Raw genomic sequence first — 24530 nt, 5'->3', positions numbered from 1 at the left:
AATCGACCTCGAAAACTGCTGAAACTCTCAAACACTGAATGGATCTGCTGCAACCTTCCTGGGCACCATGCAAAGCTGATCCTTCCCTCCAGGCACCCTTAAAGGGCTAGGAGAGTCATGCAGCAGATACACTATGGGGTTTAACACTGCTCCCCAGATACATTACATATGGGTGGAAGGGTTTTATCCCCTGTCAAGTGTTTCAGTCTCAAATTCAACCTAACCCTGATGGATGAGGAAAGGAGGAGTGAACATGGCAGAGCACAGCACTCAATGTCCTATCACCCGCTGTAACTGCAACTGCAGAGATCTGCAGCCTGCCCAGCACCACCCGATGAAGAAACACGGGATTATCTTACTCAAGATGCAGCCACTACGTGAGGAAGAGCAAGGCAGAGAGGGAAAATAATTCCCATGCATTTCAATCAGTGTAGGGTGACAGAAGGGAAGGACTGGAAGGAACCTCCAGAACTCATTCCACACACAGGAATTCAGCCACTGCTTTTGTCACAGGAACATTACTCATTCCTTCCTGCTTCCCTTGTCTTTTGTTACAGATCACAAACCCAACATCTACAACTAAAGAAGCAATTATGGGCACATCGCTGAAATACTGCAAGGACAGAACTATTCTGAATTCCCAGTGTACCCTCAACTGCCTGCTGACAATTGGTACTTGCTACAGGCCTGACTCTGTACCAGCTCGCACCCTGCAAGGGGGTGGAGCAGCACTGCCTCAGGTACCACCAACACCTTGCAAACAAACCACAGTGGATGCTGAGCCAGGTTTTCAAATGCAGGCAGCACAGTATCATTTGCCAAACCCATGCAATGAACAACTGCATATTTTCCTTTGAGGCACATCAACAGCTGGCCCCACTGAAGAAGTGATCTAAGACATCTGCTACCCACTTTTTGGGGAGAGTGCCGAGTCAGTATGATAGCCACTCACAGCAGAGTTCCTGAGCAACCAAAACTGAAATTCCATTTAGTTTGTCAGACAGATCTCTTAATTTCCACATCGCTGCTGGCTAGCAGACAGCAAGCAATCAAATACAAATGTGGACATTTAAATTTCAGTCAAATTCAGATCCTTGCAATGCAAACATACATACCCTTCATCCAGGCACACACACTTTCCAGAGAGGAATAATGATACATTGCAAGGGAAGAATCTGCTTGTCTTTGTTGCTTCAGGAATTGATCCTGACACATCATCTCAGAAAAGCAAGGTTATTGCCCTTGTCCATGTATTTTTTTTTCTGGATAGATTGGCCTGGATTTTCTGGATAGTCTTGGCCTGAAATGTTGCTCAGATTCCAGGTGTCTTTCGAGGTTCAGTGCATGTGTGCAAGAACAGATGAGGCAGTGTCCTTCGTTCCCACAGTATGGTAATTGCTATTCCTGCAGGGATCCACCCTTCTTTGCCACTTCCCTTAACTCATACTTTCTCTCAAGGAATCACTCACATGTGTGCAGGACAACACACGATGCATAAATCTCCCCTCAGTTTTCCTCCAAGTTTAGACATTCACTTCACACAAGTTAGAAAACATATTTAGCCTTTTATTACTTTTATTTAAAGACCATAAATCCCTCCCTTCCTTCTCTGGAGGAGTCAACAGGACTTGTTAAGCCTTCTGGTTCCCTCTGCTGCCATAAAAAGGTGCAGAGTTTCCAAATGTGACCAGCTGCTGTAAAGAGGCCCAGCTACAGTCCTGGAAAACATGCAGAGTTCACAGACCTCCTGAGAACCTCCCACAGGATGGTGCCAGCCTCCCAGCACTGCCAAGCTGGGGGACACAGAGCTGGCAGCAAAGGTCACCTCTGAGCAGAGAGGTTTCCAAAGAGCCTCCTCCTGGTCCCAGGTCTTTGGAAGCAACTAGGCTTCAGAATTGTCTCCACAGTGCACAGGGCTGAAAGGAGTGGTCTGGCTCTGCAGCGGAGATGAAGAAGTCAAAGCACTTAAAGCTTTGGTTAGGTTTCTACTAGGCTTCCATGATACTGTCTTTGAAAAGATCAAAGCCAGGCATCCTGCCCACAGAGAGCTAGACACCAACAGAGCATCTCCTTAGCAGCCCACCAGCATCCCAGACTCACAGCTAGGACAAAGGGGAGCACAGAGACCCCAGCTCCCCAGAATCTCTGCATGGTTTCCACCTGGCAGAGCCCGGGGCTCGTGCAGGGCAGTGAGCCAGGCTGGGCATGTCAGGAGACGCACCATTTCCATATGCAAAGGCAGTACCTACCCCTACTTTACATCCCTTCCATCTTCCCAAGAGCCAGGGAAAAAGCTCCCACAGTTAGGCATCTCTTACTGCACCAAAATGAGAGGCATCAAACTCCTTCCCTAGTTACAGCTGCAATTGCCACTGGTGCTTTCCTGCGTGAGCAGTGAGGTGACAGCAAGCCTCAACATCCCCAGACTGAAACAGCTGCACAAGTACAAGGTTGGTTGGTACATGCTCCAGGGAGGTGGTGTTTCCCAACACCTCATGTACATATGTAAAACAGAGGTGAACTGGAACTAGCTGACAGCTTATCCAGCACCCTGAGGCAGCAGGACGGCCTCAAATGGCTTCCTGTCAGAAAATCACTTGCATTCACCGGGAGAAGGCACCGGGCAACCTGATGGAAACGGACCGTAGAGGATTTGCTGTATCTGGGGAAGCTGCCCTTAAAAATGGGTGGCATGCCAAGGCAGTGACATACAGTGTGCTAATGTCCCCACTGGCCACTCACTTCAAGTGTTACAGACAGCCTCCATCCACAGCTTCTACCAACAGCTTCCATTAACAGCAGCGCTTCGGACACAAAGGCTGGCATCGCTGACAAGTGTCTAAGGAGGGAAGTACTGTACAAAAGTTCAAATGTAAGATGTTTCTCTCCAACAAGCACACTTCAGGAACAGGAACAGCAGTAAAACACGGTGATTAACACAAGTCCATACATCTAGGTCAGCTCTCAATAACTCGAGAAGGTATCAGGTCACAGACTCATTTGGTAGATGAGTTCTTCCTTTTCTCTTTTTTTTAAACACAGTTATAATGACTTCAGTGAATTTTTCCCACTCTTTAGCCACTAGATGAGCCCAATGATGTATTTACCTAAATGAAACTGAACACACTTTCTCTCACACTGATGATAAGACTAAGACATATCATTGGAGCACACCACCAAATATTAAAAGCAGAAATCTCAAGAAGGTTTGCAGTAATACTTGAGGCCACAAAACTAAATTGTGCTTTCATTACCAGCTGGAGAGTTTTAGGCTTGGACCTGCTGCTGAAAGTCTACAGACAGGGTAAGGGAAAAATCAGCCAGTATTTCCATCCTTCTCTGTAATTTGAAACCACTGAGACATATCTCAGGGTATAAATCACACAGCTCTATAAATAAAATAAATTACAATTTTGTACTCTTTGGAAGAAAGCTGACACCAAATTCATGTAGCAAATCCAAGAAAAAATAAGCCTGGCCCATAGCCCAAGCACATAAGAAGCTCCCCCTTGTTCCTAGGGAGGAAGCTTCACTACCACCATTAGTTTGCCATTCCCTAGGGGACTTGTATCTACAGGTAGTCTGCAGTACACTAAATGTCTGTCTGTACCTAGCACCTCCAGGTACAGCCAAGTGTTTATTAACAGAAAGTGCTACCAGCAAAACTCCTGCAAATCCCTGTGAAAGGCTGAGCTCCTCTTCTCAGGTAAATAAATGGGAAATCTTCCCAGGTAGTCCCAGTCCCAAGCTCACATCACATGGACACTTACAACTCTTTCTCTCTGTTACTTGCAGTGTCCCATTTTTTAAATGCTCGCTGTCACTTGTACGACCTGAAGTATGACCTCTCCCTGGCATAGTCTTCTTTAAAGAAAAGCTGCTATATACATATTTAAAAGCAAGTAACCCGCTACCAGAAAAATACTGAGTTTTGTATAAGCCAATTATCCTCTGTGGTAAAAAGATCAGATAAACACTGTTTTGAAAGTGTGTGGTTAGAAAATGATTAAATGTATCATTTTGGCTCTTTTATAACAAATTAAAAGATGAGACTGAAGAATTCATTCATTTCATATCACTAAATAAATCTTCCAAGAGAAAACTGTCACTCAAAATCTCTTCAAAAACACCCTATTCAGTTTCAAAGTGGGGGACAAAAGTGCATTATAAAGTACTTTGAGAAATTTATTGCCTCTATTCTCTATCTTCCCTCCCACCCATAGTACACAGCGAAGAAAGTGGGAAAACATGTTGGAATCCACCGACAGAAAACCAGCCAGAGCTCTGCCTGCCAAAGACACCAGGATCTTTGGCGGTGCCTATAACCCACCCTGTCAGAAGCCAGAGCTGCAGTTCCTGTAAGCCTCTGTCTTCTGTACGTGACACAAGGGTGACTGCTCAGGGAGTCTGCAAGAATATGAAAGAGCACATGCAGACCCATTTATCAGAATCCTTGCAAAATGGGAAGCTGCGTTTCTTACCTCATTTCTAAGAAAATGAGTTTTACGTGGTGGCACGTGCCTGCCAGTTACTCCACCATCCCCCAGCAACCTTCCAACTCAGTGGCAGATTTCCACCCCTCTGGACAACAACTACAGCACAAAGGATGGCCACTAACAACTTCAAGTGTTATGGAAACCAGAGATTTAGGAGAGACTACATCATTTTCCCCATGGCAGGGAAGGCTGGCAGCAAGCTGAACTTTTGTCAGGCATTGGAGAAGCAACACAGGAGTATGTTGAATGACAAAAAAAGATAGAGACAGCATTCATCAAGCCAACCCAAACACATAGTCACTCTCCACCCCTGGGTTTTGGCCACAATTGAATAAAATATGGAGTCTGCTCGCTCTCTGAGCAGCCCACCCTGCCTCAGTTTGCTCTGCCTTTCCCCAGGGTCTCCTCCCCACACCATGCCTGGATTTCACAAAAGAGGCTGCCACCAGCTGCTCTTCTCAGTGAGATCAAACCTTTCCCTAAGGGTACAGCACTCAGCCAAGCACCACCAGCCTCTCAGGCAAATCCAGTGATGTCAGAAAGATGACAGACCTCCACCTAGACCTCACTCCTGCTATCCACAGTCCCACGGGGAAACACATGCAGGCAAAGCCTTGAAGTCCACAGCCCCACCATGGCACTTTTCCCCCAGGTCAGTCAGTCCCCACAGTTGTCACAAAATATGGATATAAGAAAGCAGAGCAGCAGCCTCTGGCACTATAATGATGAAGATGGAAACCCACTCCCATCATGAGGCACTTTTTTATTTTTCTGCCGATAATCCCAAAAGAGTGGGGTCAAAGTCCTTGGATGGAGGAAGTTGAGCTCAAATCCATCCACTTTTAATAGAAATTGTTTGCAGCACTTAATTGCAAGAAAGCCACAATTAATTGTGCTACAGTATCAGTAAACACACTGGTCACATCATTAGATCCCATTATTTTCCCTCCACGAAATTACATTACTACATTATTGATGCAACAATCCAGTGTAATGAAGTGGTGCTTTTAGCCTTCTTTCTGCTTTACACCAAGTTCACAGTGCTATGCAGCCCTGATACCAAATTTAGCGAGGGTTGTTTAGGGTTTTTTTTCAGTAGGTCAAAAATTCCAGTTAACAACTTAAAAAACAGCTGCAGAAGAAGTTAAAACACCTGTCCCTAATCAACTGCAAAGGCTTGGGTTTCTGTATGATACAACTCAAAATTACAGCTATTTCTAAACACTCTGCTTCAATAGTGAATATTTTTACCTCATATTTTTACTTGGACAGACTATTTTCAGAAAGGCATTCGAGAAAGATTATGCCAGAAAGCAGTAAAATAGCAAGGAAGCTGCTTATGTAAACACTGAACTTCTTTGAACTTAAGGGGAAAGAAAAGGAGCAGTATCCAGAAGGTCACCACTCCTGATGAAGAGAGCACACATGAAACTCAAGGAAGGAAGAGTTGCCCACATCAAAATGGTAAAAGAAAACCTAGAGAAGTTATCATGAAAGTAGCTCAGAACAGAAGAACATTCAGTCCTGAGGCTCTTACTCATTCACAGGACAACTGAAAGCAGTAAAGGTTATCCGTGTGCTACTGCAGGAAGCAGCCTCAGTTTGCAGTGCCCATCAGCAGCGAATGGCTCTCCAGCAGAAAGGGCAGCAACACCCACCACATCTTCTGCAATGCCTGCAAAGCTTTGGCTAACACACAAACCAGTACTTCCTCTGCAATTATTAATATAGGACTAATATAATTAATCTTTAGAAATAGTCTCCATGTGCATAACCCCAGCACGCTGTTTCCCAGCCACTCCTTTGCAATTACACAGCTCCACAAACCCCAACCATGCTGGGAAGAGGAACAGGCTCTTTGGAGTAACTTTAAATTTACTCCTTCAGTCTTGCATCTTGGCTCTCTGCAAAAAATTCAGCAGTTGCTCAGGTTCCACTTTGTCACTCAGCCCCTTGCATGGTGCAATCACAGAATCCCCAGGTGCCTTCTTTCTGGATGTAACACCACTGTGGTTGACTATCACTGCACAGAACAGTCCCAATGGGCACTCCACCCCCAAATTTCATTATATTTTCTGCTGTTTATTCTGTTCTTTCTCTTTCTGGAAATCAGGCTATGAAACAAAACTAATTACTCCAGGCTCAGAGGATGTCTTATGTGGGGTGCTGAATTGTTCTCATTTTTCCTTATGCCATGGCCAACATTCATGTTTAAATATCAACAACTTTTTTGGTGTATCAGTGGAATGTCAACAGCACCGCAAACCTCTAAAGGAAGAAAGAGCAGAACTCACCCCAACGATGCTTCTCAAGTCACAGTCAAGAGGAGAAGTAAACTAACAAGTCCTCATTTTCTTGACACCTCTTCCCTCTAAGTGCTGTCCTTGCCCCAGAAAAAGGATGTTTCCCAGGGACTCACCCATCTCAGACCTGACCAGACCAGAAAATTTTAAGTCCCAACCCTAAAGACCCCAAGTCTGCACTCCATCCTCTCAGTCCAGACACGAATGTCTTACCAGCACTGTCAGAAGTATGCAACATGGATTGACTGCACAAGCAGTCAATGGTACAGGTTTAAATCTGCTCAGCAGCCAGCTTTGTAGCCAGTTTTGCAGCTGGGGTGTGTTTGTACTGCTTGCATGAGAAGCACCTAATAAGCAGGCAGCAGCCTGGTTCCAGGTAAACTTCCAGGGAAGCCCAAAACATAGCCCTAGGTTGGGCAAACCGGAGCCATCTCATCTCAGGCTGACAAAGACGGTGGACAGGGTCCCATCCAAAGGAAAACTTTGCTGTGGCTCCTCACTCAGCGAAAGAAGTCACCTGCAACAGTGGCTGACACCTGAGCCTCCAGCCCCAAACCTCAGAAAACACTTTGTGACTCACCAGCTCCTGCCTCACACAGCCTGTAATTAAAACCTCACCAGCCCTGATAAAGCAGTGTTCTCCCACCCATGCAATAACTCCCTCCACAACCTCAAGCTGCATCTCCCCACGACATCCCTGGTCAGAGGAGGCAGAGTAGGCAGACATCAGCATCCCCATCTGCTCTGGTGGTTTGAGGGCTCTCATCACCACAGGTCTCCTTATAAAACCTGCCAATTATCCTACGCATAGGCAGTTTCTGTGTGCTGAAGAGAGGTGACAGCCCATAGATCCTTCCTGAAGATCAGTTAGCCTATCTGCACACTTAAGGAGGAATGAGTTTTGGCTAGGGTGTTTTTCTCTTGTTGTATTTAATCTTGCTTTAGGAGCATCCAGCCATCACAGTCTAACTGCTGATGTGTGTCAGACAGACAGCGTCACCAAGTTCCTTATCTTGGCTCCCAGCATTCTGCTGCAAGAACATTGCTACCGAAGTTCAGCATCCTTTGCATCACATAGGTGTTTATGTCATTCCTACACTTAAACCTGTAAAATGTTTCAAACTACTCCTCCTTGTCTTACCCATCCTTTACCAAATATGCTCTTTAAGATGGAAGCAAGGCATCATATGCATTCCCACAGGCAGGTATTTTTCATTGAAAAGAGTCTGCACATTGCTGGTGTCTGTCCCTGCACTCAGCCAGCTTGCAAAACTGTTTTCATTCTCCAGAAACAGAAGGCAATTTTTTTGTGAGCACACTGGTATAATGAAGAACTAGTTAATAGGTAAAGCACAACAGCAAAGCAACAGCAGGTCCTAAGTACCGAGGGACGGCTATGCTTGAGGATGAGGTTTTTTCCATGTTAGAGGAACTGCATACTTTGAAACCCTTCTTCCTCCTCCTCCTTACTGAGAGCATGCCAGATAATTAAACTGAACCTCTTATTTTTGAGATCTAATTTGCTTTTGAAAACCTACACTACTGGACTATTTTTAGAATTTTTCTTATGTGGGCCAGCGGAAATAGGCTAGAGCCAGGTAGCACAAGGCCTCACAGGCTGCACTGTGCAATCTTTAAGCTGAACACCATTAATCAGTGAACCAAAGGAAAAAAATTCCTTTCAAATTAAGAATAAATATCTGCAGTGAGGTACTGATACTTATCTTCAGTTTTGGAAGAGCTTATCTTAAGCAAAACTAAATCCAGGCCTACAGCTTTGACCCAGGAGTTTCTTTAATTTTTAATTCTTTAATTTGTTACCAAATGCAAGAATTTATCTTGGTGCTTGACAGGCTGTCTCACCAAAATCAATGGGAATGTTGCCCAAACAAGGACTACAGGGTTGGGTCTAGCACTACCTTTGGAGCAGCTTGCACCATACAGCACCCCACACAAGACATGCACTAAAGAAGTTAAGTAACACAAGTAGCACAAAGATAAATTTTCCTTGTGAAAAGGTACTGAGTCTTGTGACCCTTAAAGCATCTAGGGAAATAAAAGCATCAGAGGTACCTGCATCTAGTCCCTAGCAGTTGTCTCTGCTATATGGCAACCCAGAGCAAAATAATCTACCTAATCTACCTACTCAGACTTACAGCAAATGATTCAGTGGAACCAATTTCTGTGATATGCTGGCATGCAAAGAAATGCCCCTGTATTACAGGAAAAAAAAAATCTTCTTAGCACTCTCCACAAAAAAAGCATCTCAGTGGGTAGCCAAAATTACTCTGACCTCTGAAATCTCTCTCATTTCTTCTGGCAGCACTTCCCACTGAAGGTCTGGGAGTCCAGCATCCATCCCCAGGCATCTGGCCCACCTCCCCAGTGGCAGCTTGCCTTGCTGCCGGCCACATTCACTGCTTAGAGGTGACAGAGAAGTGGAGATGCTTCATCTGGGGCGAGGGACCTGCAGTCTGGGGAGTACCTATGGCCCACAGCAGCACAACCTCTATTTTTCCAAATCCCTGCAGGGTAACATCCCAGAGAGGCTCGCAAGACTTGCTTAGCTCTTTTCAAGAAAAAGCCAACCTTCCCTGACTGTAGCAACTCGATCACAGCCAAACACAACACATAAGCAAAGGCACTAGAGCCCAACACTGTTTATCCAAAACTACCACAGGGCCAGGGAAACTGCACAACACTGCAGGATGCAAAGTTTCCTTCAATTATTTGACTGCCTCGAAAATGCAAATACATTCAACATACCTCTGCTGCAACCCCAGCCCCGCTCACTTCCCCCACCTGGGAGCAATATTTCATAGCAGTGCAATTTAAAAACAGGGTGGTTTTATGAATTTTAAATTGCAGGTCCAGGTGCTACTCCACAGCACTTGAGGACACAAATCCAGTCATTGAAGAGGCCTCTTCTCTAATCTTCTCGGGGGTTCCTGTTCGCCTGGTCACTCACCAGCCTGCCCCAAGACCTTTGTGGCTGTGTGAAGTCCATGTGCTGCTCACATGAGCAAGGTCTATGCACATAAGAGCTCTGGAAAAGCCACGTAAGGCTGTGAATTTGCTGACCCAGAAGGATTACCCGTCCCTCACGGCTCAGCCGCAACGCCTCCGTGTGCTCCTATCTCCTGGCGAGCATCCCACCGCCTCCCACACACCCTGCAGCACTGATCCCTCCCTGCACTTTCGCTTTCAGTGCATTAAACCACCACAGAAGGAGCTTTACCTGTCTCCTGCGCTTCCATGTACCTTTTGGAAGATCCATTACTGCCTGAAGCAGCGTGGCAGAAGAGCTCAGTCCCCAAGTGTCACACCAGCCGAGGTCCCACCAAGCAAATCAACATCCCACCAAGCACCAGCATCAGCCAGCCACACAACACCACCCACAGGGATTTACACCAGGTCTAACACTGTGCTTTTAAACGGCCTGGAATTGGCTGCAGTGAACAAATCCTCCTTCATCCACCTCTGCCAGCTTGATTCATCAGACACACAATCACCTGTCCTGAGGTCTCTTGGTACAGGGTGTCTAATTTTTGTCCTATTCCTTATTATCAACCCAGTACTGCTTAAACTTAAAATCACAGACAATTTCTTTTCCTTATCAGTGATAAGCCAAAAGAATCCCTGTGGGAAACTCCAAGTCTCCTCAGCATCTTTTCAGCCTCCAAGCTGGTCCACATCAGATATTTTCTTAACCATACTATAAAACCTCTTGGGTTGTTTTCAGGAACAATTACGCCCAAAAAGGGTACTGCTTACTATGAACTCAGCCTAGGAATCAAGGAAGAGGTTAAAATACCATCTAGAAGACACACACCTCTTCATTGGAGCCCAAGAAAATGGTCATGTCCCATAAGCCGTGCTATACAACTTTCTCCTCACCCACAAACTGGCAGAGTAAGGAAGTGTGATGATTCAAGAGCATCAGCACATCAGGTTGAATTAACTAAAGTAACTGAGACAAGCCTCAGCAAGGTGTCAGCGTGCCTGTGCCCCATCCATGCTGCTGAACTGATCCACACCAACTGTGGCTCCTTCTTCTTCAGCTGCTCCCAGGAACACGTCCCTCACTCCTGCTGTCAAAACAAGCCCACAGCCACCTTCTCACTGACTCATTTCACCTGATCAGTGCCCTCTTCTCTTCTGTTTTTGCAAGAGAGAAATGCAGTCCTATGGAAAGCAAAAGGAGTGACTAGACATCAGATTATATCTCCTCACATCCTTTAACAGCAGAATAACTATGTTACTTTCTAGGGAAAAGGGAAGGTTATGCACTCCCAGAGAAACGTGGCCCCTGATAGAAACTCTTTGTTGTAGGAAACCCCTGAAAGCAAGGGCAGACCAAGAACCAGCCACATGTGACCATTTGGCTGGCACAGTCCTTCACAATGTCTGTGTTTTTTTCAGGCTGCCTATTTGAACACTTCTGGCAAAGTAACCAGAGGTTAATAAGCTGGCCACGCAAGCTCTGGGTTAACTTTCACTTTACGTCTTTTGAAATCTTTAAAATACTTACCAGGTACATAACAGTTGTAATTACAGATTTATAGAGATGGTGCAGTATGTTACTTTTGGCCAGCAAGTAAACACGGACAAGAGCAAAGAAAGAAAATAGTCTCTACTTCTTCCTTATACCTTGCTAAAGCTTCCTATATCCTGGGCAAACAGCCTGCAGACAGAGCAAAGGGACTGCCAGGATGGCAGAGCTGGACATGACAGCCCAGCCTGGGAGACTGAGGCAGCAGGAATCTTGAACCTGGGAGGAAACTGGGAAAGTGAACAGGCACTGATGTGATCCACCACCCATCAAGCATCCACTTCAGCCCCCAGAGTACACAGAATGCCAACCCGCTCAGGGACTCAAATGGTGGCAGTGCTGCTGCTCACCACACTCACTGCAAGAAAACACAGCCTGGTGATGAACTCCCTCATCCATCCCCTCCTTGCTCTTCCTGCACATCCTTTGCTGGCCAGCAACAGAAATATTTTGTATGGAAGCTGCTAATTTTAGCAAACCACCTGAAAGGAGCCCCCCACCCTCTTTCTTCACTGCACATTGGCCAGAAGAAATTATTCCACGCAAAGGACTTGATTCCCAACGCTCATGTGCTACAGGAAACAGCTCTGTCCTCTTCTGGTGACATCTCGTTGAGCAGGGCTTTCTTCTTTCATACCTGAATTGGGGGAGAGGAGAGGGGAAGACCAAAAGACTTTTTTTGTAACTTCTGAGATAGGAGAACTCAACCCCTAAGCAGAACAGGGGAGGAAGGGCTCAGGCTGTAGATGTTCACAGCCACTGCACAATTGGGTATTTACTCTGGACAATGTGGAAGGTTTGTGACTGACAACCAGCTGCTTGGTATGACACACACTGCAGAAATACCAACACACAAAGAGTGATGTCTTTTTCATTTTTATTAACTTTCAGAAGTGGAAGAGAGAGCATTTGCAGCAGCATTAGGAAAAGGTGCAAAGTTGTCCCTTATGTTCACCTGCACTTTATGTCATCAGCTCACAGGATGGCTGCAAAACTACATGAAGCCTGTCAGCAGTCAGCAAGAAAGCCAGGAACCCAATACACTGCTGAAACTATATTGTTATTCCCCTAACATGCTCCTTGTATACACAATCACATTTCCCAATCATCATTCCAAAGCCTCATTTACATCAGAAACTAAGTAATGTAGATGCAGCCTGAAAACTCCCTAATGCAGCCAAGGCTATAAATGTTATTAAGGTACTTTCCAACATGACAAAAAGAAGAATCATATTGGCAAACATAAGCTTTATGATTATCCTGGGTGCTTTGGGTATAACCATTTCCGGGATATTTTTTTTTTTTTTTTAATGTTAGACTCATAACTGGAACAAATTACATGAATCAGAACATCCAGAGGGGAAACAAACCATCATCACCCAGCCAGTCAAACCTCAGCCTCCCAATGGGTCTCTATTTCCCAGTCCCACCACTGCTCCTTTCTCAAGGTGCCCTCTCAAGGCAACAAAGGTCTTTAAGAAGCACACACATGCTGATTATCCTCCTGTCCCACTCCTGCCAATACCAGGTGCCAAAGCAACCCACCCCACTACAGAGAAGAAGCAAGGTTTCTCTGGTGCCATCCCAGCTCCCACCAGCATCAGTGCCCACAAACAGGCAAAACCTTCTTCCCTTTGGGGGTTTGTCCCACCCTCCCTCCTGGAATGGAGAGGGGACAAACATACAACTTCTTCAAAGAGGGTGTGGAAGTTTGCTTGGGAAGTTGTCAGGTAAGAGAATCAAGCAAAAATACACATCATTTGTTGCACCACCACTCATGCCAACCTCTTGGCATGGGACTCAAGTGCCCTGGAACAAATGGGAAAAACAAAACAGCAAAGATGTCTAAATATAACATATTGGCACATTTAAGGAACTTCAACTACAACTTCATTTTTTCTTTTTAACCAGCAAAAAACACAGTGGAAACTTAATGGGGAGATGGGGGGAGCTATATTCTTGAAATGACAGTTTAAAATAAGGCAAGAAAATAGCACAAAATTCCATTTTAAGCCCAAATATTCCAGTATCATCCCAGCTGAAATAAGTTCTAGATTGATTGTTACACTGCCCCTAAGGCCATAATGGCATCCTGAATGGTTCAATTACAGCAAAAAGCAGAGAAGTAACAGATAACAGCATGCTTGCCAGTAAAAGGAGGGTGTGGTCTCTGCATATACACATGAATGTATACATACATATCAAAATTTAAAAGCACTTATTGATTTGGTTAAGCTGTGCTAATATATTGGTACTGTTCATTTGCTTGGAGTCCCCCTCGTTCGCCTGAATTAGAAGAGACTGAGGTTAAACTGAGGTTAGCTGACACGTGTCGGCCAAGCCTGACCTAATCCTGAGTTTCTAACTAGTTTGATCTTCTTCTCTAAATAATATTAAGAAGAGGAAGAAACCACAGGGAGGCATTTAAGCTCCAAATCACTATTTTTAGAAGCTGTACACAAATAGACAAGGCAGAGCTGTGCATGCTGACTCCTCCACAGAAAACTCCACCCCATGATTCCCCAGCTCCCTGGCTGTGTCCCTGCCACCACAAGTCCTGCCACAAAGACACGGAGACCCCCGAAGACTGAAACAGGAAAAAACAATTCTCTTAACTCTGTATTAATTCAAGTGTTGTCTAATACCATCCCTCCTCCCAGTGAACCAGGACCTCCATAATACCAAATAGGTGACTTTGAGCTACTTGGACTCGCCATCCAAACCCCCCAGTTAAAACAACATACAAGGATTTACTTCAGTGATTGGCACTTGATCCAAGACCTGGGGAAACTTCCCATTCATCTCAAAGCATTTCTCAGATGTGGCCTAAAAGTAAGGGTTTGATGAGCAATAAAGAAACTAAAATAATATTGCTTAAACCGCAGAGGTGCCAGCTTTTACTGCCTTTCATTGAGCACACAGTATTTTTCTCCCACTGTTCCAAGGGAAATAACACTCTGTGCAACTGTTATAGGATGTGAAACATGCACTGTGCTGTTCAGACAGAGCTCGTAATTGAAACATTTAAGCCTCAGTGAAATCCCAAACGTAAAGTTTATAATTTTCATTCAGCCATCATGTCAAAATTCTGGGGGGTAGGGGGTGGAAATTACTACCTCAGAATGCTTTTAAGGTCTATTCTTCCTGATACAGTTATCAGAAAGATAAGCTCAGTCAATATGCCAGCAGCTGCTGCCATGCTCCGACAGCATCGCCTGCTTTGCCTTTGTCATCCCTGCCCTGTCCCACACAAGAGGTTATCAACCAGCTGATCAAGGACATGTGGCCTGCTGCCTGCAACACATGAAGGAGTGCCACCACCTTCATCCACAGGCTTTCAACCCTGCAAGAGCAATGAGAAGGCTCCTGTTGGAGAGTGGGGCTCCCACTGAGGCAGCTGTCCAAGCACAGGCCAAACACACCCGAAAGAAGCCCGGCAGAAAATGGAAATGGCCCATGGAAAGAATCAGCTCAAACATCTTTGTCTGAAGGCACATGACCATAATTTATAGGAAGGAGAAGGTTATCTTGCAATAGTGATCTACAGCTTCCAAGATGACTGAGAATGACATCAGGCTAGAAAATCTCAGCCAAAACCACTAAACGCTCTTACAGGGAAGCCCTGAAAGGCTGGTTTGTGTCTTGCAGATCCTCAGACCATCTTCCCCAACACTCGTGCTCACAAACTCCGTTAGAGCAATCTCTTGGACTGCATCATGCACAGACTTATGTTCTTTACATACTTGCATCCTATGATCTTCACGGGTTGCCTGTTTCAGTCTGGATGAACTTTAAGGTGCTGAATTTAGCCTGGAAATTTTTGACATTTGCCTCCCAGAGAGAGGCCCCTCTCCCCACAAAAAGCTGCCTGCAGTTAAGCTGCTGCTACAGAGTCTGCTTCTGCACTGCTTTCCATCCCCCACCTTCACCCAAATCACACTGCCCATGGTACCTCCAGGAAGGATCCCTCCACTGCTTCTTGTCCACACCTGATGGACCAAATCCACTGATTCCAGTGCTTGTGTCTTCACATGTCACTCAGCTGGGAAATGACACCCCAGCTTATTGAACCTCTGGAGTACAAGACCTGTCTCTTCTCCTGGAGAGGTGCAAAGAGATGTGAGAAGTCTGCTACCTGTTAAGCTGTGCTATCATGGTGTTTCAAGTACCGAGGCAGAGGAAGGATGAACTCGTGGTTAGGCCACTAAATAGAGATGCAGCTTCCAGCAGTCCAAGCTTCGTGTCACAGAGTGCCCCAACAATTTCAAGCAGTTTCAAATAATCTCTCTCATCAGACTTCCCCACCTGTTTTAAGTGCCTGAGAAGGAAACATTTGCAACCAAACATGGAGCACTCAAGACATCAAAACAATGAGGACTACATGAACAGGCATACCTCACTGGTGAAGAAACAGACTGATGTGTTTAATGGTTTATAATGCCTGGTTTAGTTGCCTTGAAAGTACTTAAGAGCAGGCAACACACCCTTGGATTAAATCTGAATAAACATTTACAGCAGTAAAAAATGGCTTTTACTGTAAGGAGGCCTGACTCTTGCTTGCACCTGTAACTCTAAATATATTTAACAAGATGCCAAACTATGTATTATAAGATGCTAAAAAGCAAAACTACATTACAGGCATTTGCATAGAAAGCAGGGAGACACAGAGAGGCAAAACAAAATGGACAACTTGCTACGGGTCTGATTCAAACATCTTTGAAAAATGCTATTTGCTCAACTCAAGACTGAGCTACCAAGGAGATTTGTGACAGCTAAAACTACAATAAAATGGAGATGAAAACTCTGTTTTGTGTCCCTAGAAGGGAGATAAATGAGGGTCAGAATGAAGTGCATTTAAATCCACTGAGCTGATACAGAGGGAGTTAGAGAGAGCCGCAAAACGAAATGAAAGGCTCAGTAGAAGCCTGCACAGCCAGTGCTGCAATGTCAGAAACGCAACACAGTGCCATCTGAAACCTACAGGCAGGACTCGAGGAAAAAAACAACGGTGGCTCTCCTGGGGAAGCCATGCCTGCCTGCACCAGCACTGGAATAACGCACCAGAGTCCTGCAATGCAAGTCCCTGAAAGCAGATGAATTTTGAGGGGTGGTTCAGCAAAGCCTCTGGGGAGGACATCCACTGCTGGAGTAAAACCACCAGAGGAATAGAACTAAGCAACATCTGTTTACAGCAGGGAGGAGTATCTGCCCCTTTCTTTTGCTCCCACTTGGCATCCTCCTTTGGGTCTCTTATGGGATAGAAGGTGCCTTAAGACAATAGAAAATTAGCTGTAACACACCCTCTGTGGCTATAACAACTTAACAAGGCTTATCTGGAGACGTGATCTGGGCTTCCAGTTACCCCTGTTCTCCCAGTTCCCTTCCTCTTCAACACCCCCCTCCCCCCCCCCCAATATTTGCATCTCAGCTTGACAAGTATTTTGAATTTAAGCTTAATACAAATGTTTGTATCTGTCTGTGCACGTTTAGGAGAAGATATGAAAAAAACACCCTATTTTAACTCTGCCTCCCCGAAACACGTCTCGTTCTATTTTCCCTTCCCTAACAAACAGAGGGAGCTGAAATAAGGAACATCAACTTTGGAATGCCACTCTACCGAAGGATAACTTATTAAAAATATTAGATTCATCGTTTAAAAAAACGAAGGGAAAAAATGACCAGGAAGTCGATGCATCACGGTGTTGCATTTGTGTCAAGCTCTGGGTAAACATGCAGCAACATGAATGAAATCTGTCCAGAAAGACTGCATTTCAGCGCCAACCACGCAATCGCTGGCCAAACCACTGCATATGTAACAAAAGTTTGATCTCGCCTGCAAGCGCTCAGCTGCGCTTCTGCCATTTCCTGTGGAAAACTGAAGCTCTGAACCACCGTCTCTCAGCCAGCCCTCGCCGCCACCCAGCCAGCCGCCCCTCAATTCACGCCCATCGGCGGAGCCCCGGCAGAGCGGCTCGGGGGATGCTCGGCAGCTCCCGTCCAGCGCTCCCCGGGCCGGACACCGCCGTGCAGGGGCAGCCGCACGGCTCCTCCCTCCCCGCTCCCCCGCTCCCCCGCTCCCCCGGCGGCAGGTGCGGCGGGGCCCGCCTGCCGCAACAGGTGGTCGGTGGCGCCCGGTCCCGCCCGGCGGCCGCACTTACCGCTGGCGTTCTTTCCGCAGATGAGGTGCTGGTAGGGCTGCAGCAAGCCCCAGAGCTCGGGGTCGTTGTTGACCGTCTGTTCCAGCGCCTCCAGGGTGAAGCGGGGCGCCTCTCCGCCCTCCTTCTCCTTGTCGGCCGGGGCGGCGGCGGCGGCGGCCGGGGGGCGGCCGGGCGGCGGGAGCGGGGCGGCGGGACCGGCCAGCACCCGCGCGTGGATGTCGCGGAAGAGGCTCTCGGTGCCGGCGGTGAGGTAGATGGCGGCGTGCTCGTGGATGCGCAGGGCCACGCGGCTGTCCACCATCCAGCGGTAGAACTTGCCCACGGAGAAGGCCAGTCCGCACCGGGCCGACTTTCCGCGGCTGAAGCGGTCGCCGCCGCTGCCGCTCATGTTGTATAGGGAGAGGGCGCCGAGGGCGGCTGCCGTGCAGCGGGCCGCCAGCGTCCAGCCCAGGACGATCTCCATGGCGCTCCGCACCTCGTGCTTGGTGCACTTGGCGAAGCGGAGGCTCAGTCGCTGCGCCTCCCGAGCGATGCGCACCAGCGCCCGGCTCACCAGCGTCGAGAGCCGCGCCGCCGCATCCCGGCTCCCGGGGCTGGCGGCGACCGGCGCCCGCGGCTCCCGGCGCGGCGGCGGCGGCAGCAGCAGTGCCTCCACCTCCTCCAGGCTCCAGGGGACCTCCTCAAGGTCGGGCAGGAGCCGGGAGCACTGCTGCCCCGCGCAGTCCAGCACCTCGGAGTCTTCCGCTAGGACGGTGTTGACGGTGTCGAAGCTGTTGTGCCGACTGTGCATGGAGTCAGTTAGGTGCGGCCAGCAGCTTCCTCCATAGGGGTACGCGGGGTGCGAATCCGAGCAGCACAGCGACAAGTTGGAGGAGCGCACCGAGTCCGCCGCACCACCATACCCGGAGTCCAGCGTCAGGTCTTCCAGCGTCCTCACCGCCGTCTTACCTCTCCGGGCCATCGCCGCACTTCATGCTGCACCCGCGGGACCCGGGCGGGGAGCGGCTCAGGGGGACGCGGGGGAACAGAAGCAGCGAGGGGGCGCGGCGTTGCCCGCCGGCCGTTTCGCTTGGCCCCGCTCCGCCAGACGGCAGCGAAGCGGCGGCGCTGCCTGCGCGCTGCTCCCGGCCGAGCCCCGCTGCCAGCCCGGCTCCGGCTCCGGCTCCTGCACTGCGCCGCCGGCCCGACACCGCACCGCAGCGCAGCGCCGGCCAGCGGCCGCGGGGGCGGGGCCATGCAAAGCGCCGCCGGCTCCCAGCCAATGGGGATGCCGGGGGGGGCGGGGATATGCAAAGCGGCGCGCCCGGCGGCCAATGGGACGGCGCCCTGCGGCGGCCGCGCCTCCCTTGGCTCCGCGGGGCCGCTCCGCTCCGCGCCGCGCGGGCCGGGAGGGGGCGCGGCCCGCCCGCGGAGCTGCCGGGGCGCGGAAGCCGCCGGGGCCGCGACCCGCGCGGGCAGCACCGCGCCGGCCGGGACTCTGCGCTGCACAGCGAAGATGTGTTAATGCGGCCCTGGCCCCGCCGGCAGCCGGGGGAGTGCGGCCAGCCGTGACCGCTGTCCCCGCGGCTGGGAACAGCGCGGCTCTGCTACGTGCATGTACGCCGTTCCCCCGGCGTGCGAACTAGAGTTCCGCTCCAGCCCGCGCTGGGTTTTCACACCAGCAGTTCCCTGATGTAGCTATAAACAAATTACAGAGAGCGCAGGCACTCACACGTCTCATCAGACAGACAAGATGTTTTGAAATCAAGCAGAAACTGCCACGTAAGAATCCCAGACGTCTCTCGAGTCAGGAAGAGCAATTTCCAAATAATTAAAACAAGTACAATAAAACCCTTTGACATTCTTGACGTTAACCCATTAAGTATCGTGAAGGCTTTGACAAGTAAGAATTGTACTGGGCTTAGGGCACATTTCCTATGCACAGTAAGATTGTTTTGTGCAAGACAATTTATCCTCGACTGATGTATTTTAATCTTATATCGCTAGGCTTTAGCTTTATTAGGAGTTGCCTGACTAATGTCCCAGGCAACAGACTGAGAATGTATATGTTTGCGTGCTCTGGTTTTGAAGAAATCTTACATCCTTTTAAGCGTAAAACACCAGCAAATTTCTATCCCTTTAAGTATAAAAGCCTAGCAAACACATTTCTCTATCATGCCAACAGAGGCAGCCAAAATTCTTGGACAGACAAGGCAAGTCATGTAAGAGATTTCCCCATCCAAGCAAACCTGGCACTCCTTCAAAATCAGAAGGCTTTTCCTAGAGGAAAGGCACGAGCACAACTACAGGTAGGCTCATTTATCAGTCAGGCTGGGGAGAACTATGACACCGCCAAAAACACCAAGAGGGGGTTGCTCTCCAAATGAAGCCAAGTGCTGTTAGAAACTGCTTTCTCAGCACAGTCTTGGCCCTTCCACGAGATGCAGTATGCACTATGGGTTTCCACAGATTTCCCAAACACCACCATATCCTGATAAATGGTAGAAGAGCTGAGAACAGGAGCAACCTGAACTTAAGCCACTGTCACAAGTGAAGTAAGATGCTGAGGCCTGCACTGCTGGCAACAGCCTGTCTTGGGGCTGGCTCACCAAGAATGAGAGCATACCTCGAGAGTAAAATCCTGTGGACTTTGCAGCAATCCAGCATTACATCTGGCAGTAGAGCCCTCTGCTGTCTTCACCACCTCAGTGCAGTGGTTGCTCAACATTCCCCTTTCCATTTGGTAGAAGGAAAGCACCATCAGGACTAAACCCTTCAGGATAGTTATTTTTCTTACTCCACCTGACTCTGTCCTTATGCTCTCACAGAATGCCACAACTGTGCATATGAGAGCAGGTCAAACTCAGGAAAAGTTCAAGGTTTTCTAGTAACTGGTTTGTAGGGTTTCATAGAGACACAAGGTGGGCATCCAGGGAGGATGGAACAAGAGAAGTGAGTGTTTTGTTCACCAGCCTTTGTGAAGAATGGTGCTACAGCAGTCAACATCCCCCGTGGGTGCTGCATAATTTTTAGGCTACAACATTGCATTGAGATGAATAGGATAAATGAGAAGTGGACAGTTGTCTTGGCCACCGTGCAGACTCAGGCATTTCTATGGTTGACTCAGAAACAGTTTGGATTTCTAAAGAGGTTGGGGTTTTATTTTTTTTTTTAATTCAGAAAGCAAAACATTGGGTCTCACTAGAGATTTTGTAGCTGCAACCTTGCACACAGCAGTTTGATTCCCAGTCACACTACCAGCTCGGAAGATATTGCAATACTCGGACTCACCAAAGGTACGTCAGCAGCACTAGGCCGGTTTAAACTTTTGAAAGTGGTAGTAAGAACTTCTGACTCATTTGTTCAGAAGACTAATTACCTTCCCATTGAAAGGGCTGAAGTTCAAGTAAGTTCAGCGTGACCAGTCTGGATCTCCGGTGATCTTTTGGTACCCAAAGAATTTCACCTGCCCAGGTATGGATATGCTGGCTTCTGCATCCTGAAGTGAAATCCTGCATTATTTGGAAAGCGCTCCTCGAACAGGATTCTTTAAACCACCCTCAGAAAAGACAAGATCAAACAGTTTGGAGCAAAACCCACCCCTGCAACATGTACAATGCCTGCATGGGATGAGCTCTGGAGACAGCCCTTAGCTTTAATCCAGAAAGGGCACCACACCTGTCCTGGCCTAGGAGGAAGGGCAGGTGTCTGCAGCTGCGCTCCGTTCTGCAAGCCTTACAGCCAGGGTCATTTGCCTAGGAGACAAGAACACCCACTGCAGAAAACAAAGTCCCTTTATATGTCAAAGGCTGGGTGGAAACAATTTTCAGCTTGTTGGAGACAGGAACATCAATTATCCTTACAGACAATTCAGACAGGGACTGATTAAGTACCATACCAAGATGATAAGTGCCAGCTAAAACTCAGAAAGAGGGAAATTGAACCACATTTTAAAAAGGTGCTTAGGGCAAATTTAAGTGAAAGGGAAGTTGCCATTTTTATAGGGAGAGCACCAAGTGCTGCAATGCTTTCCTTCCCCACCCAGTCAACTGCCTGAAAAAGGCATCTTTTTGCCAGCAGTAACAAAACCACGACAGCAAACAGGCTGCCAGACAGAGCAGCAATTCACCTAGGATCAGGCCACTCCGTGTAATTTCTGTATTCAAAATTCAATGTGCTGCACTGCAGTAACAGCTCAGATCAAAAGCAGAATTTGCAGGATCTCCCAGTGCTATCTCCAGCTGCTAGGAACAAGCAGCAAACCTTAAGTGGGCCTTGCTTATATTGCTGGGGAAGTCGGAGTGCTAGTGTTTCTAATCACAGAAGCAGCAGTTCATTTACAAAGCAAAGGTGTATTATTCCTGTAGCAGTAAAGCAAGTGTGAAATGCACATCTCTGGCAGAGGAGCCTTTGGGGCTGCAGCATGTGTACAGTGAGCTGCAAAGAACACACCCATCAAAGGAGCCGAGTGTTGGCACCAGGTATCACCATCCCTGCAGGACCAGTGGGAGACTGCTGCCAACTGTTTCGACAAGCAGGCTCAGGGAGATGACTCTAGTGCTGTTCCTCAAACACACACAACTCCAAAAGCAGTGGGAATGAGTGACGCAATGAGGCCACCGGCTTGCCAGCTGGAAGGGAAGCACTGGTGGTGCCTCCAGCCTGAGTGGGAGGGAAGAACACGTGGCAGGCGGGTGCCACACCGGCCGCTTTTACCCGATCAGTTCCATCCTGCTGATTTCAGCAGCAAGCTGAATTAGGACCCCTGGCTAGGACTTAGCAGGAGCCATTGCCCCACGGAGGAGCAAGATCCAATTATCAGCTTCCCCTCTTGCAGACACTAAGGAACAGGGCTGCCCCTATATTCCAGCTGACTACTGCTTAGCCAGGGGCAGCCGCCCGCCTGTATTCCTCTCCTGTGCAAAAGCAGCAGCATCAACTTCCCACTGAGCTCAAGACCCTTCCCTACTTTCTTCCTGCAGCCCCCGTGTGCTGAGAGTGGAGTTTCATAACAGATGTGTTGACTTGTGCCTGACATGGAAGGGAGAGATTACTTGAGATTTCTCAAAAGACACGAGCTGAGGATGCCCTGAGAAACTGCCAGCCTAAACCAAATCTCGCCTCGCATAACAAAGCTGTGGAGCCCATGGCTATTGTACAGTTTGAAGCCAAGAGCACAAATGATTTCAGAAAGAGCTCTGACAAATCCCTGGAGGCTAAAGACACTGGTAGATGTTAAACACAATGGTGCATGTGCAATCTTCATCTCAGAAAGTTTTTCAACAGCTGTTTGCCAGAAATGGGGATGTTATGCCAGGGGACAGAGGACTTTGTAACCGCTCAGTTACTCAGTGGGTCTGTCGATGGCTATGCAAGATGAGATTCCTCACTGCAGACAGGGCCAGAGCTCCCAAGGCAGTTCTTTGCTTTAAAAACTTACTTCCACAGCAGGCAAGGGCACTTGTTACCACCAGTTCACAACTGCACCTTGGTTCTGCACAGCCAACACAGAAGTTTTGCTATCTTTACAAGACACTGAGTCTTGTCCTTTGTTCTAAGACAGGATCAACTGCAATCTCTACATGAATCTTGACAGGTTTTAAAACTTTTCTTTAAACCACCCATGACAAAGTCTCTAGAACTTCCCTGGGAGTTCTCTTTCCAAGTCCAAATAGCCTTACTGTTCAAAACAGCCTTCCTAACACTGATCTAACTTTGCCACAAATGGAAAGAATAAAAAGATGCTACCAAACCTTTTTAGTGGTCTGGACCAGCATCTCTGTCTTGTTTACCCTTAGGCAGTATTAAAAGCAGATAGAGCCAAGCAGAATACAAGTTAACCCCAGCCAGCAAGTATAGGCTCTTCTCACATTGTGCTACACCACTCCAAAAAGCGTAACAGTGTTTGCATGCTTTATGTGCAGTAAGATTATACATACATACCGTGTTTTGATCAGACCCAAAAGAAACAGGAATAACAGGCTTCCCAGAGGACAGACACAAGGGAAGTCTGTTCAGCCAGTGGTAATTTTCATTCCCATCCAAAATATGACAAACCTGCATAAGGGATATATGTATGAGTATATGGGAAAACAGTTTAAAGGTGAAATCTGAAGTGACAAATGTGCCTGAGATCAACAGTGGCTGTCAAGTAAGCCAGCCCTTTAGTCTTCCCTTGGGGGAATGTCCAGCATAAAGCTGTTTCAAGTTACTCTACCATTTTAAGTAATCGCTTCTCTCTGTCTGTCACCAGTGAAATCCTCTTCCTACTTGGTAGTTTAGCAATGACAGTTTATCTTCTCAAGGTGCAGAATGCTCAGACTTGCTGGCTGTTTGCAGGGGTTCAGCCTCACAGTGTAACCATGCTTGCTGCATCCTGCTGCTATGAGATGGTGACAAGTGCCATGGTGCTCACTAGGCCCATGATGTGTCATGCCGTGCATCTGAATACAATCCCTAAGGGGTTGTAGTCATTTGTCTTTGTTTTCAATTTAAAAGTCAGTTCTGATTTTAGAAGAAAATAAATATTTTGTAGGTTTTAAATACTATTCTTCATGGTATTGTTGTCCATGCAATTTTAGGAGGAACAGGTTCTACAATATTTTGTAGAATACAATAAATCAAGACATTTCCCTCTGGCACATGTGCAAAAGGAAAGGAAAGATATAAGACATAATGCTCTCCGTTGTCCCGTCTCATGGGGTCTTCTTTTAAAACAGAGCAGAAGAAAAAGATTAGAGAAGGTTATCTTTAAATCCATTCACACCTCTGCTTCTTGCCAGCACTTCAGGCTTTCTTACATTTCTGCTATTAAAAAAGCATGATGTCTTATTCCCAGCCAGCACTATATGACGATGGAAACTCCCAGGTAAAGACTTTCTCAGTTTTCCCATTTAATGCTTTTTCTTCGTAAGGGTTCCTTTGCAGGTAGACAAAAACATTGCCATTCACATAGCTCTTCTCTGCGCCACAAGCTCCCATCTTCACCTTGCACACTGCCACGTCCGAGGTCCTGCTCCCAGAATGTCTGGTGGCCTCAGTG

The 24530-nt window shown here is 47.6% G+C and overlaps 1 protein-coding gene across 6 annotated transcripts in view; it reads right to left on the bottom strand.

Annotated features, from left to right (window-relative positions):
- Window positions 1–18731, bottom strand: part of ABTB3 (ankyrin repeat and BTB domain containing 3) — a 162865-nt gene extending 144134 nt beyond the window's left edge. For 2 of the 6 annotated variants that reach the window (XM_086887260.1, XM_086887263.1), the window contains exon 1: window positions 17510–18561. In XM_086887260.1, coding sequence (XP_086743386.1) covers window positions 17510–18470 — 961 coding nt within the window. In that variant the 5' untranslated portion in view covers window positions 18471–18561. Of the gene's footprint in view, window positions 1–17509 lie in introns of all 6 variants that reach the window. The other 4 variants (XM_086887262.1, XM_086887266.1, XM_086887265.1 and 1 more) reach the window with 3 other exon arrangements.
- Between the last annotated feature and the right edge of the window lie 5799 nt (window positions 18732–24530).

This window comes from Cyanistes caeruleus, chromosome 4 (assembly GCF_971803275.1).
Source record: "Cyanistes caeruleus chromosome 4, bCyaCae1.hap1.1, whole genome shotgun sequence".
Classification (NCBI taxonomy): Eukaryota; Metazoa; Chordata; class Aves; order Passeriformes; family Paridae; genus Cyanistes; species Cyanistes caeruleus.
This window is presented reverse-complemented; position numbering and strand designations above follow the sequence as displayed.